At 44.1% G+C, this 18,143-nt stretch overlaps 1 protein-coding gene across 1 annotated transcript in view; it reads right to left on the reverse strand.

Annotated features, from left to right (window-relative positions):
- TUB (TUB bipartite transcription factor) overlaps window positions 1–17,858 on the reverse strand; it is a 142,345-nt gene extending 124,487 nt beyond the window's left edge. The window contains exon 1 of the mRNA XM_063158520.1: window positions 17,739–17,858. Within this exon, the coding sequence (XP_063014590.1) occupies window positions 17,739–17,794 (56 nt within the window). The 5' untranslated portion in view covers window positions 17,795–17,858. The remainder of the gene's footprint in view (window positions 1–17,738) is intronic.
- Window positions 17,859–18,143: the final 285 nt, after the last annotated feature.

The following is an 18,143-nucleotide window of genomic DNA, read 5'->3' on the forward strand; positions in this document are numbered from 1 at the left end:
TCTTTTTTTTTTTTTGAGAACTCTGCTGACAATCCTAGAAAAGCCTGGGTTGGAAGGGATCTTCAAATCATCTAGTTCCAAGCCCCTGGCATGGGCAGACAAGTTTACTCAGAGCCCCATTCAGCCTGTCCTTGAACACTTCCAGGGCTGGAGCAGCCTAAACTTCTCTGGGCAACCTGTGCCACAGCTTCAGCACTCTCACAGTTAAGAATTTCTTCCTGATATCCAATCTAAGTCTCTCCTCTTTTAGTTTAAAACCCTTCCCTCTTCTCCCATCACTACCAGCCCATGTCAAAATTTGCTCTCCCTCTTTTTTATAATCCTCAAAAGTATGACAGCACAGTCATGGGTCAGGCCCAGCTGCTGGCACACCACCTCCCTTGTCTGTGCTGGACCTTATAAAAGGCTGCTCTGCCCAGTACACAAATTTTAACAGATGGGAAGGGGTTTGACATTTTATATCATTGAGTGAAATGCCAGACAGCTGCAGGGCACAAGAGGGCACCTGGTGTTGCCACTCCACCTTCTGCATCCTCCCAAGGGGATCGGGAGTCCCTGCCCAGGAGTCAGATCCACCCCCTCCTCCCTGGCTGTGGAGGAGGCAGCAGCTCTCCATTGCAGGAAATCATCTCTCAGCCCTTCTTGATGCCATATTCCCCCTCAGGCTCTCTTACTGCATCCTTACTGAGCACACCTGTAAAAATTAAGGTTTAGGAGAGCCCTGAGTGCTGATGAGGCCACCCTTGGAGAGCTCACACTGTTAAGATTCTGTTTTTAACTCATGGTTTTCCAGCTGAAGGCAGTTGCCAAGACAACAAGTCTGATTCAGCAGCAGTGAATTGTCAGGGCAACAATCTCTGGTCATACCTGGGACGTGCTGAACAGCACAAGCCAGCGGACACGGAAGGCCACACTCCAAAAAAATTGCCAGGTTAAGGGATAAAATCTTTGACTAGGGTATATGGAAAGCCAAAGTGACTTTGCACTTGCCCACCTCAAAAAGCTGAGTACAGTTACTCCACACGGAGATTGTTAAGAATTTGGCAAAAGAAATAATCCTGTCTCAGCCTGATAGAATCCATAAAACATGACTATGTGCAGCCCTTCCATGGTTTGCACACAGCATCCTCTGTTTACACTGTCACCATCTTTTGGGGGATATCACTGACGCAACGTGGGAGGAAGTTCACTCTGTTGCTCATGCAGAATTTGCTCTCCATTTCCTGATGGAGCAAGGCACTTGTGTTTCTTTCCAATTTTAAACATTTCTTCCACTATGTTTTCTTTTAGAATATTTGCATTCTAAGAAAATACATGCCTAAAATGTATTGAAGGATGAGTGGGGAGAGGAAGGAAAATCACAGTAGTATGTAGTCATGCTTTATTTAAACTAATTTATAGGCCCTTGAAAATATTTGAACTTTTTCCCCTCCAAATTTAGCCAGTCTTACAAGATATTAATTATTCATTTCCCCAATGTATTTCAAGCCGTGCAATCATAATTAAATAAAATACCCATTTATTTTGCTTTACCATCTCTCTGCATTTTAAAGTGGATTTTAACTGTTTTGAGGATGTGGATGATTTGGGATGGAACTGGGGTGAAGGCTTTTGGTTTATTTTGCTCTCTTACAAACTCTGACAAATTTTGCCAAATTCCAGCATGGCCCTGTTTTCTTATAGATCTGTCCTGCTCCAGTGGAGATTTTGGATTGAAATTTCCTTATTTCTTGAGGGACTGCACAAACTCACTGAAGCTTCTGATTTAAAGCCTCTGTGTTTTTAATGTGAGCAAGAGGCTGCTCGGTGAAACATTTTCCTATGGAATTAGGAATGCAGTCACATTCTAGTTTAGCTTCACTTGCCACAATTTTTCTTATTGCTCATCATTATTTGGGTGCAAGGGTCCAGTTTAAGTCACTTTTAATTGCCCCAAAGTCCATTACAAGTTGACCAGCAGGGCTGTCAGGGCTCAGCCATTCCCTTACAAGGAGTTGGGGGGTCCTTAATAAATAATTTTTCTGTCTATTTTGTAAGCCAGCTGAGCATAGCAAGATATCTCACCTACCAATCTCAGGCTCCACAGGCCACCAAGCACAGCATCAGCCATGTCACTTGTACTGCTATGTTTCAATTCTCACAAGGACTTGTGCCTATTTTCATATTTCTCCTTTCCAACCTGTGTGTGCAAGTATCAGGCTTACCTTTTCTTTATCAGAGAATCAGGAATGACACAGGAGAATGACATCAGGAATAACACATGAAGAGCTGCATGCAGTATTTTCAGGAGACTGAGGGATTTCAGTGTTTCTCTAAAAAAATTGGGATTTTTTCAGCCTTCAGCCAAAGTGTTGCCAATTTCCTACACCTTTAAAATACTAGATCTCTTGTTAACTTTTTTTTTTTAATCCTGCATGTGCTTTTTATATCAAGAATCATGAAGATTGATCAACTAAATGCACTCACAATATGCCACAGTTAGAATTTGAAAAACATACCTGGATTTGTTTAGCAGACTGATGCTCTGCTTAAATCACAGATCAATCATAACAGGATGGGAAATCTGTCATAAAAAACAGGACCAATACTTGCAAACTTGTTAAATCAACCATGGTTTAAAAAAGTCAACTCAAGCGACCTGGATTTAAAGTCAACTCACCTGAAAAATCAAGCATCTGAAAAATAAGCAACATATCTCCCAGATGAAGCAATTACCTAATTAGTGACAGTAAAGCAATGTGCATCTCATCAGTTTGCTGTTAAACACCAAAACAAGCATTATTGTGTGTATCTGGCAAACAGCTCTAGGTGACTTGACAAACATATTTATGATAAAAGATCATAAAAGATCATAAAAATAACAGAAGCCATTTCACATTCCACATAGGAGAGATTATGAGCTGAAAAAATATTTCAGAAGCATCTCAATGATTTTGTGATGATAAAAGTGGCATTTTTGTTAATGCCACCAAGCCTTGAATACAATGCCATGCTCTTTCTGTCTGCTTCAAGTTTTCTGCCTTTTGCATTTGCAAAATCAAAAGGGTTTACAAGGTGAATGTGAGTTATCCTCCACTCCTTCACAATGACTTAGTAACAAACAACTTTAATGCAGCCAGTGCTGAACTGGAGTTCAAGGGCCATTTCTTGGAAATCTGAAATACACTGAAACCTCAGCAAAGAAAATGGTACTCTATTAAATCTGCACACTGTGGAGGGCTAATAAAAAACCTCTATTGGGTCATAGATACCAGAGTGGTAATAAACCCATGAAAAATTGTTGTTTTAGTTATTTTATCTGTCCAGCCCTTTAGTACATGGTGTAGGAAAGGGATGGCATTTTACCAACATCAGTCAGCCAAATCTGATGCAGTTACACACAGTAACAGGTGCATTAAATTGCTTATCCAAATCCCACCTGAAATCCACTGGACACAAACCCCAAGCTCTGTAACAACATTTTAAAAAACATGTTTAAAAAATCGAGGTTTGTGCTGGGGCCACGATGGCACATTAAAATGTAGCATCATCCACCTGCACTGTTGCTGCTCTGTGCTTTAAAAATAAAAAATAAAAAAAAAAGGCAAATCTCCATGACCACTAAGGCTCACAGGCACAGCTCAGACTGAAGGAGGCAGCCCAGTGTCCACCATCCCTCCTTTGCCTTGCAGTTTAAGTGGTGGAGATTTGCCTTGATTTTATAGGAAAACCTACAGCTGGCTGGAAAGGACTGGAACTGGATAGGGTTACTAAAAATGTTGTCTGTTCTAGCAAGGGGGATGAGCAGGCTCAGAATAAGTTAAATTACGTGCACTTCTGCACCATTCTCACTTTTCAATGTGATAGTCTCAATTACAGGTGACAGTTTCTATTATTGGGAAAAAATGCACTAAGTGAGGAAAAAAAAAAAAGTTTCTGGATCTGGCAGGTATCAGGAAGAAATCCCAGCCCCATGTTAGCAGCCTCCTTATTCTTTGGAAAGGCTTGACCTGAAGGGAGGGAGGAAAACCTGCTTTGTCATTTATCACCATGATTTCCAGCTATCTTGTTTTTTGGAGACAAACAATGCATCTGGAGGCCTCTGAAAAGCAGGAGCAGTGCACCTCTGCGCTTCGGCGTGACTGCATGAGTATGACATAGTTGGACAAAAAAGCCTTTTCATTCCCCCTCCTACAGGAGCCCCAGGGGATTCAGCTTCCTCTCAGTACCTCCTGCAATCTACATAAAGCTATTTTTTGCCACACAGGGGCTCAGTGCAGAGTGACTGAGCACTCTGGAGTAACACTTCATGGGAACACTTATTCTTGGGAACGGAACAGCCGCTCGGGGGCTTGCTCATAAAAACCCCAAATGGGGGGAATGTGCAGGAAAACTGCCCAAGACTGGATTCCTCACAGCTTCACAGCAGCTGGAGGGTGAAGGATAGTTTTTGTAGACATGTTTCCTAAATCTCCAAGCAGCTCTGCCTCAAAGAGTGCTGAGCAGCCCCAGCGATGGCTGTGACATGTCCCACGAGCTGCCTGCCCTCCCCACCATCACTACTGTCGGAACCCCAAAATCTGGGATGCTAGGATCTGAAAATTCAGGGTTGAAGAGCTCAAATTTAGGATTTGTTGGGCTTTGGACTCCCGAATTGGGGGTTGGGGGAGCTGCGATACCAAACTGGGGGGCTCTGGGGGTGGCAGAAAATTGGAGGGATCAGAATCGCAAAATCTGAGGTCAGGACCTCAAATTTTAGGGGGTTTGGGAGGTCCAGGGCCCTAAAAAACCACCCAGTTTTGGACCCTAAATCAGGCATTCAAGACACTAAATTTGAGGACACGGGAGGGTGTGGACACCAAATTGAGAAAGCAGAAATTTTGGGGGACTGGAGGGGTCAGAACCCCAAAATTTGAGGGGTCAGAATCCAAAATTCAGGGTTCCAGAACTCAAATTTGGGAATTTGGGGCATCCTTGGTGAAAAATTCCAGAGCTCAAATTTGGGAATTTGGGACCTGAAATTTGGGACCTGAAATTTGGGGATTTCAGGATGCAAACTCCTGGGAAGAGACCTCACTTCGAGATGAAAATATTGTTTCTGATGAATGTCTTAAGCCAGCAAATAGAAAGGTGTGTTTATTCCATTAATTAGAGCTTTGGGATTGATTTAATTAAAAATGGGAAGGAATTATGTCTTGCAACACTGAGCAAGGCAGGTGAATATGACATATTTAGGTAGGTAGAGAGGAAAAAGGAATGCAAGTGCAGGATTTGAGGCAGGGGGGCTACATGAGCTTAGCAGAGCTGAACTCAGGAGTAGGAAGTGTATGCATGTTTGGGAGGAAGATTCCCCATTCCCTCTGCCCCTTTGCTAACAGGTACTTTGAGAGTGGGGAGAGGAAAGGCAGGACATCAGCACCTTTGCCCACATAATTTCCTATATTGGGAATCACAGAAGAAATGGAATGGGCTGGCTTGGGTTGGAAGGGACCTTAAAGATCATCTCATTCTGACCCTCCTGCCATAGCCAGGAACATTTTCCTCTAGACCAGGTTGCTCAGAGTCCCATCCAACCTGACTTTGAGCACTTTCAGGGATGGGGCATCCACAACTCCTTTGGGCAACCTCTGCCAGTGCCTCAGCACCCTCACAGTAAAAACGTTCCTGCAAATATCCAATATAAAAGAGCTCTTTCATTTTTAAGTCATCCCCTGTGTCCTGTCACTACATGACCTTGTGAGAAGCCCTTCTCCATCTCTGTTACAGACTCCCTTCTGGCACTGGAGGGCTACAGTGAGGTCACCCAAAGCCTTCTCTATTCTAGACTGAACAACCCAAATCTTCTCAGCCTTTTCTGATAGGAGAGGGGCCCCATCCCTCTGATCATCTTGGTGGCCTCCTCTGGACTTATCCAAACAGTTCCATGTCCTTCCTCTGCTGGGATCTGAGCTGGAGGCAACTCTGCAGATGGGGTCTCAGCAGAGCAGGGCAGAGGGACAGAACCTCCTCCCTCACTCTGCTGCCCACGGGGCTCTGGGTGCAGCCCAGGATCTGGGGAATTTCTGGGGTGCAAGTGCACATTTCCACATTGCAGGGTCATGTGCAGCCTCTCACCCATCGTTATCCCCACATCCTTCTCAGCAGGGCTCCTCTCCATCTGCTCAGCTGGGCTTTCCTGTGCTGCAGGGGTGCCTGGCTGCTCACCTGCCACTGCACATGCAAGGCTCAGCTCTGCAAAGCTGTGCTCTCACTGCACAACCAGCACACAGTAATAACATTTCAGAATGTGATTAAATACCTCAAAATAGCAGCTCCTATTTCTCTGGCCAATGCTCAGATAATGCACTATCGAGACAGCACAGATTTAATACAGCGGGCAGTTGCATCCTTCAGGAAACAGCTAAGGGAAGTGAAAAGCTGTGAAGATCCTCCCTCATTTTCTCCAGCCTTGTCCACTGCTCAGGTGAATGAAAAATAATACCCATTTGGGTTTTTTATTATGGTCCATCACCAATGATGTGACTGCAGTAAAACTGGAAAGAAAAGACAAGATGGTAAAGTAGCAGAAAAAAAAAGAATATAAAGGAGAGGAGCTGAAAGAGCTGGAAGTAAACAAAACACCTTTCTAAACTTCCTGTATTTCCTGCACCAACACCTTTCCAGACTGAGGGATAAGAATATGGATTTGGTTAAAAACCCTCATCTAGTGGCCCTAAAAATCTCCTAGAATATACAGAGGGTGTCTGTAAAGCAGCAAAGAAAGGTGAAGTTCCCAGTCACAGAACAAACAAGATGGCAGAGCAAGGAGAACCCTGGCAGCTCTCAGGGAGTGTCATGGAGTGAAGTTCAGTTCACATCTAATTCTAGAGACTTTCCCCCTTCCACATCCAGTAAGGAACATACTTCCTACACATGGCTGAGCAAAAGATGGAGGGTAGCTGGTTGATGCCAGCAATCCAATTCCCTAAAACATGATGGGTAACACTTCTTGTTTCCTCAGCCATGTTCTGTGTCTTCCATTATAGATTATTTTTCTTTTTTACATCCATAGGCTGGAGTACTCATAAGCCCATCTGGGGCCAGGGCAGAGAGCACGAGGCTGTAGTTAAATGTCAGCCCACAAGGCTGTAACCAGAGCAAAGCTGAACTCAAATTTAAACAATCAGCACCTCTGCAGGGAGACCTTTCCCTGGTACCTGTGCTCTTTCTCTTTCATTTAGCAAAGCCTCATGCACAGCATCCAGGCAAAGGTGAATTTTAAGTCAGACTAACAAACATTTAAGAGTCTCCTCATATCACAGACATCAGGATCTGAGCATATATTTGAATAGTTCATTGCACAAGGGGTTTTCATTTGTCTCCCCTCAAAGAAAAAAAAAAAAAAGTTATAAGTTATAAATCTGCTGTACTTCATGCACAGAAAAACTTGACAGTGCCTAAGTTACAATGGTGCATAAGTTATAATTTATAGACCTCTGGTAACTTTTGAATGAAAAAAGTTGGCAGTACTTGTGGACGCAATTCAGGGATCATTAGAAAACTTTTTGCATAATTTCTGCACCATATTTAAAGACTCAATCTGAGATATTTCAGAAGAGGCTCATTAAAGGGCTCTAGTATTGTTCTCTGCCAAATAATCTGTTTTATTACTCCCTCTCTCCGTACCTATTCTTATCCAAGTCATCTACCCTGACTTGCCAACTACCTACACAAGAGTGGTGAAGAGAAACTTAATTAAGAAAAAAAAGATTCTATATTTCCAGCATTGACGTTGAAACATTCATACTTCATTTACTGTACAAAGAATTCAGAATTTTTGTACAGCTGCACTGTGACTGAGATGCCATCAAAAAGATAAACTTGGACATTGCAAACGTAGGAAAAAAAGCAGTTGTTGGTAAAGAAGCCAGAGTTTCAAATACACTCAGAGCCTCACACCACTGCTGGAGCATCAAAAGGCACAAGCACTTTTATGCTGCACAGTACATCAGAAGAATATGTGCATAAAAATCCCAGCAGCTTCTCTTTGATACAAAGTCTGGATCAAATAACCAGCAGGAAGGTAAAGGATAAGATGCAAATCAATATTCTTTGCAATGTTGTTCTTGGCATGATTCATAAGAACCACAGGAAAGGGATTTAGGCACATGCTTCATAGCATGGAGATGATCCCACAGGTCAATAGGGGCAAGGTGAGAGCAAAAAGAGATTTTTAGCAGGAAGATAATCATCAATGCCAAAAAAAAAAATCAATTTGAGTCAAAAATATATGCATACTTTCCTCTATCAAGAGAGTTTAGCATAATAGGAACTGCACTCAGCCTCACCCTGCTCCCACAATCCAGGGCTGCTCCCACAGCACAGCTTCCCCAGGCTGGCTGGGAATGCTCCACATGGGATGGCAGAGAAGCACTGCAGAGCACTCACCCTTGTTAATTAACAAGGAAACCTGCACCTAAACAAGTGCATTTTTGTGTACTGAGATGGGAACAGATCCTTGTCTCCCACCCTTAGAGCCAGGTTTCTTTGGACTCTTAACTCAGCATCTCTTTGCTTTATGCTAACAAACCTACAGCTCATCCAAGACAACAGGAAAACCTCACTGCAAGGGATTAGCAAAACAAATGCTTCTGCTTCTGCAGGTATTTCACTTGAATTACAATTTAAAACAAGCTATTACTCCATGCTGATTGCCCAGTGAATGAATCAAATGCATATAATGTATCATAAAGACATGACAGTGAACAAAACAGAGTTAGATCACCAAATCTGAGCTTCAGTTTCCCTCCCAGGCACATTTGAGCTGCCTGCAGGCCCAGCCCGGCCAAGAGAATGCCCAGTGGACAAATCCTGGCTTCACTTCCCCAGGAGCAAAGAGTGGGGTTGCAGGCAGCAGGGCCTTTTGCCTTATTGGCAGCCAAGACCTCATGCCCAGGGGAGACAGTAAATATCAGGAAAATATCACCACCTTCCTTCCCAGTCTCAGAGGCAAAAAGCAATATATTTGCACTTAATGATGCCGTATTTGAGATGATATATTTAATAATCCCTGTAGTCAGTCTGAAGCTCAGCCCCAGGAGCTCCGAAAATTACGAACATAAATAGCTGTGGCTTAGCCTCAGCTCTCTTGCAAAGAGCAGCTCACCTGCAGCCAGAGCTGATGGGAGGAGTGCACCTTCACCTGAGCTATAATTCAGACATCAAAAAAATCCCAGTATATTATTCTGTGGTTGCTCATTAATTTTCTTAAGAGAGAGCAACATCTGTGTAATACAATTACCAAATACAAGTGGAGAGTGGAATCAAAATCTCTGGTTTTCAACAAGTCTGGAACATTCATTCTCAGCTCTGATTTTAAACTAGTTCTTATTTTTTAGTTCAAAGCTCCTTTCCCTGCTATTCATACACCTGCATTCCAAGCACAATTTCCTTGGATCTCAGTACACCCATTGCTTCAGGAATCATTTTACATTTGCAAAAGGATGAATGAAAATAGCCCGGAGTCTGATATGAACATCTTTGGCTGTAGTATCCAGCATCCCATACTCCTGGAGGTAATCCTCTTAGTGTGATTAGCAGAAGAACAGAAGGGTTGTAAGGAGGGACTTAGTGGGCTTTGGCCTCAGACAGGGTTCATAGCCCAGGCTGGCTCCTCTGCTTCTTGCATGAGTGACCCACACTGAATCTCAAAATCCTTGCTAAGTAAATACATGCAAGGGATTTCTAGGAAGGTGAGAAGAAAAATGAAGCATGCCAGAGAGAAACAAAGGTGTATATAGCATATTGTGAAGGTGAAAAGAGAGTGAAATTTGAGGTGGTGGTGATGTGGGTAATGCAGTTACTGGGAAAATGTGGCAGGGAATCTGTGCACATGGAACACAGCTGGGGAGAACCACAGCAAGCTTCCAAGAGACGAGGACACTTACCCATCAGTGTCTGGATTTTAGGCCTGCTGAAGCACAGAATGCCATGGAAAGAAAGTTACTGTCAAGACCTTCAAGTCCTCTGTTCACCCAACACACTGGAGTCCTGCTCCAATCCCACTGATTCCCAGCTCCCTCTCAGCATTTACCCTTTGCTCACTTGTTGCTAGTAAGACAAGCTATAAACTATTCACTATTTAGAAATCTGCTTTTTTTCCCCTCCTCCAGAAATCTGCTCTGTGCAATTGAGCTCCTCTGAGATTTAGTCAGACCCACCTAAATAAACCTAACCAAACCCACTGACCACATATGTCATTCTTGGTCACAGCACTGCCTCACATGTACATAAAAATCAGCTCACCTGCTCTACAATGTTTCATAATGAACAGCTCCCAGTTTCCCTACTGGCCCCTCTCTTCATTTCTTGCTTATGATTCATCTGCACCTTCCTACAAAAAAATCTTTTCTAGTCTGAGTGCACTGTTTCACAATCCAGATGTTAACTCCATTCTACTAGACCTTGCTACAAAGCCCAAGTTTCATTATTCTTCTTAAAACTAGCCAAATTATACTAAAAAGCAGAGCACTTTTATTTACTCCTAACTAAGATGAAAATAAATATGATGGAGGGATAAACTAAGCAGAAACCAGTTTGGGAAAGCCCATTCAGCTGTACTTAAACAGCACTGTGTTAAAAAAGAACAAAATTCAAAGAATGGAGTTATATTCTTAGAAACCACAGCATCCTGCAAACAGGCAAAACAGTCTGTGTGGAGCCAGCCTCTCCTGGACTGACTCTCTGACTGACAGCTCCTGCCAAATTCCTCCAGACCTCTCCCTTACACAGCCTTCCTCAGAAAACTCTCTGGGAGCATCTTTCACCAACCAGCAAATTCCCTGGCTTCCAGGGATTTTAGGTTACAGCTCTGCAAAACAACCTGTGAGAGCACATCTAGAAAAGCCACGGTAAGGAATTGGCTTTGATACTCCAGAAGTCCCAGCAGAAGATGTTTGAGCAGAATTTTCAAGTTGGAAAAGTTTCACTTTGAGAAGTATGTTTTAAAGGATTGCCATCAAACTCTGCAAAGACAAGAGTGAATCTAGGTGAGCTTGCACACAATTCCTCAAGAACAAATGAATAGTTCAACGTTAATATCAATGACATCTGTGCCTAGAGGAGCCATGAGGAACTGTTCCACCCTCCCAACAGTCCTTTGTGTTCCCAGGCAGCAGAAATGCAAGTGTGGAGGAGGAGGGTGCTGGGGGTGGGTGAAACAGTGAAACTTCAAAACAAACTGGACTGTTTCCAAAACAGAAGAGCACCGCCTCTGGAATTACATCTAGGCATGATCTTGTCTCCCTAAGGACCCACAAATTGGTGCAGGAATTTGAGCTGGCACATTTACCAGACAGGTAAGTAAGTAATTGGATGTTTGACACAGCGTGGCAGTTTGTCACAGTAATAGGACCCTAACACACCACAGCACCAGTAGGATAAAAGGAATCAAACACACAACACAGCAAGCTCATAAAAATAAAGAAATAATACTTTTTTTTTCAAGCAAGGTGACTTACCTGCCTAATCACCTATGTAGTATACTTCTAGAGACAAATTACAAATTAAAAATTACTTTTGAAATTCATTTTGAGCTGATTTGTTGACAATTAGCTGTTCAAAGACCTGTACTCCTCTGGGAGCATCTTTGTTTTCATACAAGCTCCTGGAATCTTCCCCTGCTCTTGACCTCAGCATTCAAGCATTCCAGATACATCCAAGCACTGGCTAACATCCCTCTTCTACAAACACAGGTGGCTGCTGGCTGAACTCAGCTTGGTCATCTCAGTGGCCATCCCACTGTGTCAACAGCTGGGATGGCTCTTCTGTCCTGACTCATTTCTGAAGGGCAAAACCATCTCTGTTGGTGCTCAGCCATGAACATTATTCGTCAGACTTCCACTAGTAGTGGCATTCACACAAATTACATATTGGAGAGAGAAAGGGTTTTCTTTCTATGATAATGCAGATCACGAGCGACACGGTTGATTTTTCTCTCAGATATAATCTAAGGCTGAGAGCTGCAGTGAGAGCACAAAGAGTGTCTGATAGCTCAGAGCTGCAGTGCTCTATCTCCCCTGCACTCTGCATGGATGCAGGCACAGCAGAGAGTGCCAATTCCATGCTCCAGCACCAGGGATGAGGCACTTGACGTGTCTTTTAGACATGGTAACAAAAGGCATTCACAAGGAGCGTGCGATGAGACCACAGAGCAAGGAAAGAGAAAAGTGCTAATAAGAGACCCAGAGCAGCACTTCTTGTGGTATATCACGTGCCATTTCTTGTGGTACATCACTCTTCACAGACAGTTTTGTTGGTTTCCTATTCCTCCTTCTATCCTGAAGAAATGCTTCAGTTATCTTTATGGCTCAAGAGACAACCTGAAGGCAGGATTTTTAAGCACAAAGCATTGCAGAGACCTTGGAACTTTAACAGAGGTCTGTAACCATACTGACAAAAGATGTGTATATTCTGTGTCAATTTTTATTGCAAGCTAAGACTCAAGTGATTTTCTCCTTCTTACTGAAAATTCCTAGCTTATGTTACCTGGATATATAACATTACTACAGATAAACCAAAAACCAGATGTAGCACTGACTTTCCTTTAAAATTTTACCCTTCACTCTCACTAAGAGCTGCTGGCTGTGATCTTTACTGTTCCAAACACTAACCACAGAATCATTTTTGTTGGAAATGACCATAGAGATCAAATCCAACCATTAAACCAACACTGCCAAGTCTACCACTAAACCATGTCCCCAAGTGTCACATCAACATGGCTTTTAAATATCTCCAGGGACAGAGACTCAGCCAGCTCCCTGGCCAGCCTGTTCCAGTGCTTGCAACTCCTTCAGTGAAGAAATTCTTACATTTGTTAGGATTGTCATGTTATACATGAGCTAAGTAGGTTTAAACTATATTCTCAGTCAACTTTTGCTTAAGAAGCTTTAAAATTTCTTCTTCACGGAAGCAGGAGCTGAAGTTTCCTCTCTCACACATCTCTGCAAGGCTGTCACTAGTCTCTGGAGGATTCACACACTCCAAGGATGTGCTGCCAACCAACACAAAACATTCACCCTTAAGCATAAGAGGATGCACACGAACTCACCTCAGATCATTCCTAGTGCCTTGGTTTAAGGCAAGAAACATCACTCCCAAATTCTAGCTTCTCCTATGTCATTGAAATTAAGATGCTTTATTATGAAAGAAAAGCAAAGAACCTAATTCCAGAAAACTAAATGCACAACACTGATACAGTATAAGGATTTCTGTATCTGTCACAGGAATGTTTTATTCTGGCTCCACTTGAGGGTTGGCTCATTCTACCTCTCCTTTTGACCTGCAGAACAACTTTCTCTTCTTGTCTGCCCTCCCAGATCCTTTGTCCAGTGCTTACAGCTTTAAAGGAACCTCAACCAGGAGGAAACACCTGAAGACACAAGAAGGCAGAGGAGAGAAGGGTGGCTTGGCTGCAAATAGAGAGGAGCTGCTCTTTGGGGTTAAAGTGCACTCACTGCAGCAAACCTGTACATGCTTCAGGATTTCACAGATGCTGCTTCAAAGGAGAGAAGGAAAAAGAAAGTTAAGTTTCTCTAAGAACTTTTTTGGATGAAGTTTGGAGGACAGCCCTATTTACTCATTGATGAAAGCACGTCCCAGAAAAATCAAGACAGAGGAGTCTAAAAACCTTCAAAAACAAGGATCTAAGATAGAAACCCTCCAACTCCATGACCCAGATGCACTGTCAGCTTTTTAACATAGGCTAAAAAAAACCACAAAACCAGAAATAGCAGCTTCAAAAGGAAGTAAAAAACAACACTGATATCCAGAATAGAACAAAAATACAGATCAATGGAAAAAAGTTTCAAGCTGTCTCCAACAGTAGAAACATCCTGAGAGCAAGTTTCCCAAAACAGACTTCCAAATGCTGCTGGATAAAACCTCCATCACTCACAGTGTGGTAATTACTGAGGTCAGGATGGCTGCACTGAAGTCCTCCAAGGAAGAAATAGAAAGTAAGTCTGGAGACAAAACAGAAAGAGAAAAAGGTGGAAAAACTATGGATGTGTTGGTGTCAGGAAGAGATGTGAGAAAGGAGGGATGACTTCACATTTGGTATTTTGCTGTGGCTTGTTGGTTAGTTGGTTTTGTTGTAAAAAAAAATCTTTGTTCATGCATAGGTATGGTGTGAAGGTTACCCATTCCTTCTGCAAAACTTCTGCTGCTCCTGAAGAAATCCTTCTGGAGTAGCCATGAGAGCTAAGCACAGTCCACACCTCCATGAAAAAACCTTGCAAGATCATGGAGAACCATTGAGTCCTTGCAGTTTTTCCAAATGTGTACTGCAGATTCCCATTCTGCAGTACTTGCCCATATATTTGATTTCAAACAGATCTTCTGTGCCCATGGATTGACTGAATTCTGCACACTGTCCTAAACTGTGCCTTCAATTGAATTCAACTACATGAATGGTATCAGAGCTCCCTCAAGCCTTCATGAGCACCATTTTGACCTCCAGTGGTCAAATTTGGGTTGTGCTATTGAGGTTTCAGCATTTGACAATCTGGTCACCAGCTGCTGTAAGTGCTAGGAAGGACTCAGGTGTTCCAGCTCATGAGAATGGCTCTTCAGTTTTATAGCAGCCAAACTGTTCCCCATTTTCACCTTCCTATCATATTAATGACTCTTCTCTCTGAGCTTTCATTTCCACCTGGGAATGATGAGAAGCACTGGGTAAAACCTCCACTTGCAACCTCTATTTGCAGATAGTACCAACACGAGGAGGTTTCAAGCATCTCCAAGAGCAAGGACCTGCAGGGCTCCCAAAGAAAGCTGGGGGGAGGCAGCAAGAGTGCTGATGGGCACCAGCCCAGCTGCCAAAACCTGCACCAGCACTGAACACTGGAAGCTTGGAGGAGAACAAGTTTCACTCTGCCCTGGAAGATGAGTATTTCTGCACACCCAGGGACCACAGGCACAATGAGCAGGTAGCATGATGCTCAAGAGGAGAAGCCAAACAGAAACTGAATGTAAACTGTCCAATAAACAGCAGAAGATTAAAGAGAAGGTTTTTTTACTCTAGAAGTTAGCCATCTGAACCCAGAGCTCCTGAGTGTTTCTAGGATCATCAAAATATCCCCAGTTTTTGTTTAAATTGCTGCCTGTCCTGTGCTTTCAGCTGGCAGTGTTCACAATGACCAGGGAATTACAACAGCACTAAAATGGGAGGAAGGCAAAGATATGCAGAAGACAAGGCCAGCTTTTTGGAGCCAGCTGTGGAAATGCCAATGTGATCATTAAGAGCTTTTTCCAATTGTACCTGCTTCTTTCTCACACACACACTGGTCTAGACTGGGGTGGGGAGTGGGGGAAGCTTCCCCTTGGTTAGGAGAGCAGCTGAGGGGAGCTGTGCTCAACAGGGCTCCCTCACCCTGAGTTTCCAAGGGATTGGATTTGTTCTGGGTTGCACAAATTATCTGCAGGAACAACCTGTGGATATCCTGGGCAGCAAGCCTAAGGGAATACCACAGTCACAGGGCCAAATGCTGAGACACACAACAAATGTCAAATAAACCCCGTTAGAAAAATACCTGCCAGCTGCACACACAAGGGACACAGCAACTCCCCTCATTTCCATGGGGAAAAATCCCTGCATGCATCTTATGGAGTCCAAAGGCCAAACCCTTTGTTTAATCAGTTTAATTTAATAGATGATACCTGGCTTCTTTTTTAATCATGGCTGCAGTTGTTTGTAAGGGAGGCAGCACCTGCTCCTTTGGCCCTGTCCCTCTATTCCTGCAATGCTGATTCATGGATGCCAACAGCAGAAGAGTACCTGGGTGTGCTTTTTCCCCCAGAAAAAGATGTTGGCCTTCACACAGTGCTTGGCTGTTCACAGGGCTGTCCCACATGTCTCTGCCACAGAGCTGCCACCCCTTAGAGCCACTGGGACTCCTGTGGCCACTGGTGAGCGAGACCAAAGCTGGGACATGATCCAAAAGCAAACATCAGCCGCCAGGGTTTGGGATAAAAGAGAGTTAGCTCCTTCTCCTTTTATCCTTTGGGATAAAAGGGAGTTAGCTCCTTTCTCTGCCAGGAACCTGGGCACAAGATGGGTGTTGAAGGGCAGGTTCAGCCTGAGAGAGCAACTCTGCACTGGTTTTCAGAAGAAGACTGAGTAAAAGCTGTGATTCCTCAAAGGACTCCTCATCCTCACAGCGCTGAAATAGGTGTGTGTATATATATGTACAGTACATAGTTAGATTTATTAGGAAAAACCCCCAAATCTGAGAACTGGCCACCAAAAAACCAGCCTGGGCACTGAAATACTGTATTTATGCCCCAAGATGATGCAGGAGAGCCAAGCAGGGTGAACACACAAGTGCAGAATGTTCCCAGGTGAAGGCTGACAAACACTCATCAGTGACTTCTCTGTCAGGGTCAGGAAGACTGAAAACTGGAGAGACAGATTGCAAGTAATAGATAAGGTTAGATCACAATGTGATAGCACCAGGAGAAAACCTCCAAGAGGAGTTTCTGTGAAATGTTTAGGTTGTTTACTGTAGGGTAAGAATATTGAAGCTGCTGTAAACTTGGGCTGCATGGGACAGACTGAGCTCTTCAGGGTCTCACTGCTGCTCTTTAAGGATGTGCCATCAGATGGAAAAGATCCTCTGCCATGGGACAATGCACACATAAAACCACAGCTTGTTGTATAACTCAGTTTTACATGCACATAAACACATACACCTCCTTTTTAAAGAAAACATTGTTCCATTGGCACCACTATATCTGTATTTTTACTGCTGAGGCAGTGGAAATGCACCAAAAATGAGTGAAACTCTCTGGATGCACATATAAAACATACATACCCACGCATCCAGGGAGCGTGGGCAATGCTGAATACCTGGTTAACCCCTGAAAGCCACTTCCAAGGGCTATTTCTCCAGAATATCGTGGTGGCTTGTGGTGGTGATTCAGTGAGATGCTAACACTACTTATGCTTAGCATTTCAGGTGTACAGAAAAAAACAACAACAAAAAAACCCCCTATAAACAAACAAACAAAAACCATTAAAATAGTATGAAATTTGTACCTTTTTTCTTGATCCAGGCTTGAAGAACATGTCAGTCACAGCCGTGAATCACATAAAACAAAACTAATGCTGCAATAAATTTCTGTTTCCAGGAAGAGGAAAAGCATGCATGCTGGTTTGAAACACAGTGGGAATATTTCAAATTGGAATTTGAAATATTCCCAAATTCAGCCCGCTCAGCTCTGTGGTACCCGGGCTGCACGCAGTGCTTACTCCAAAACATCACTCCTTAGCCACATCCTGGCTCCCTGCCATCTCCCTTTCCCAAGCTTTAGTTTATATTTGTTAAAATTTTTGAGCAGCAGTTTCTACAGACCACCTTTCGGAAGTCTGGGTGACTGCTGAGGTGATCAGTGCATCTCAGACCCTGCTCAGAGGGGAACATTCGCATTCAGGGCTGGGAGCATCCCCAGCCTGGCCACCCACCCCAGGTCAAACTCCTGCCCGGGTTTCCAGAAAAACACCCGCTAAACATCATCAAACACCGCTGCCGGAGTTACTGGGAACACAGGGTGTCCCAAGACTGGAAAAGCAGCATCACTAAAGGGTTTTGCTTCCCTGAAGAAGGCTCCCCCATCTCGGTTTATATAAACAGCGTGATGGTTTTACAGTATCAGGAAGGGAAAAAGAAAAGAAATAATAATAAAAACAAGAAAACAGCAAACCAGAACAAGACAGACGATACCTGTTGTAACTCCATCTACTGTAAGACATGTTCCTGTTGCTGCTGACACCGTCCATCTCCGCTGGGCTACAGCGCTGCCGGCATGGCCGGGCTCTGCGGGCAGGGCAGGGCAGGGCCGGGCGCTCACACACCTGCCTGCGGCCGGACCCGCCCCGCCGCCGGGGGCAGCCGCCTCCGGCCCTGCGCGGCGCCGCCGGGATTCACCGCCCCGCGGCGGCTTCGCATCGAGCTCTGCTGCTCGGAGCGAACCACTGCCGGTGCTGGGGAGGGAGGAGGAGGAGGGAGGGAGGGATGAAGAGGAGGGGAGACTCCCGGGTCCCCGCCGAGGGGCTGGACGCTCGGAGGCAGCGGCGGGCTCGGAGACGCGAAGGTAACAAGCGGGAGCGCGGCCGCTAAAGCCGCTTA

Source organism: Melospiza melodia, chromosome 6, assembly GCF_035770615.1.
Source record: "Melospiza melodia melodia isolate bMelMel2 chromosome 6, bMelMel2.pri, whole genome shotgun sequence".
Lineage (NCBI taxonomy): Eukaryota > Metazoa > Chordata > Aves > Passeriformes > Passerellidae > Melospiza > Melospiza melodia.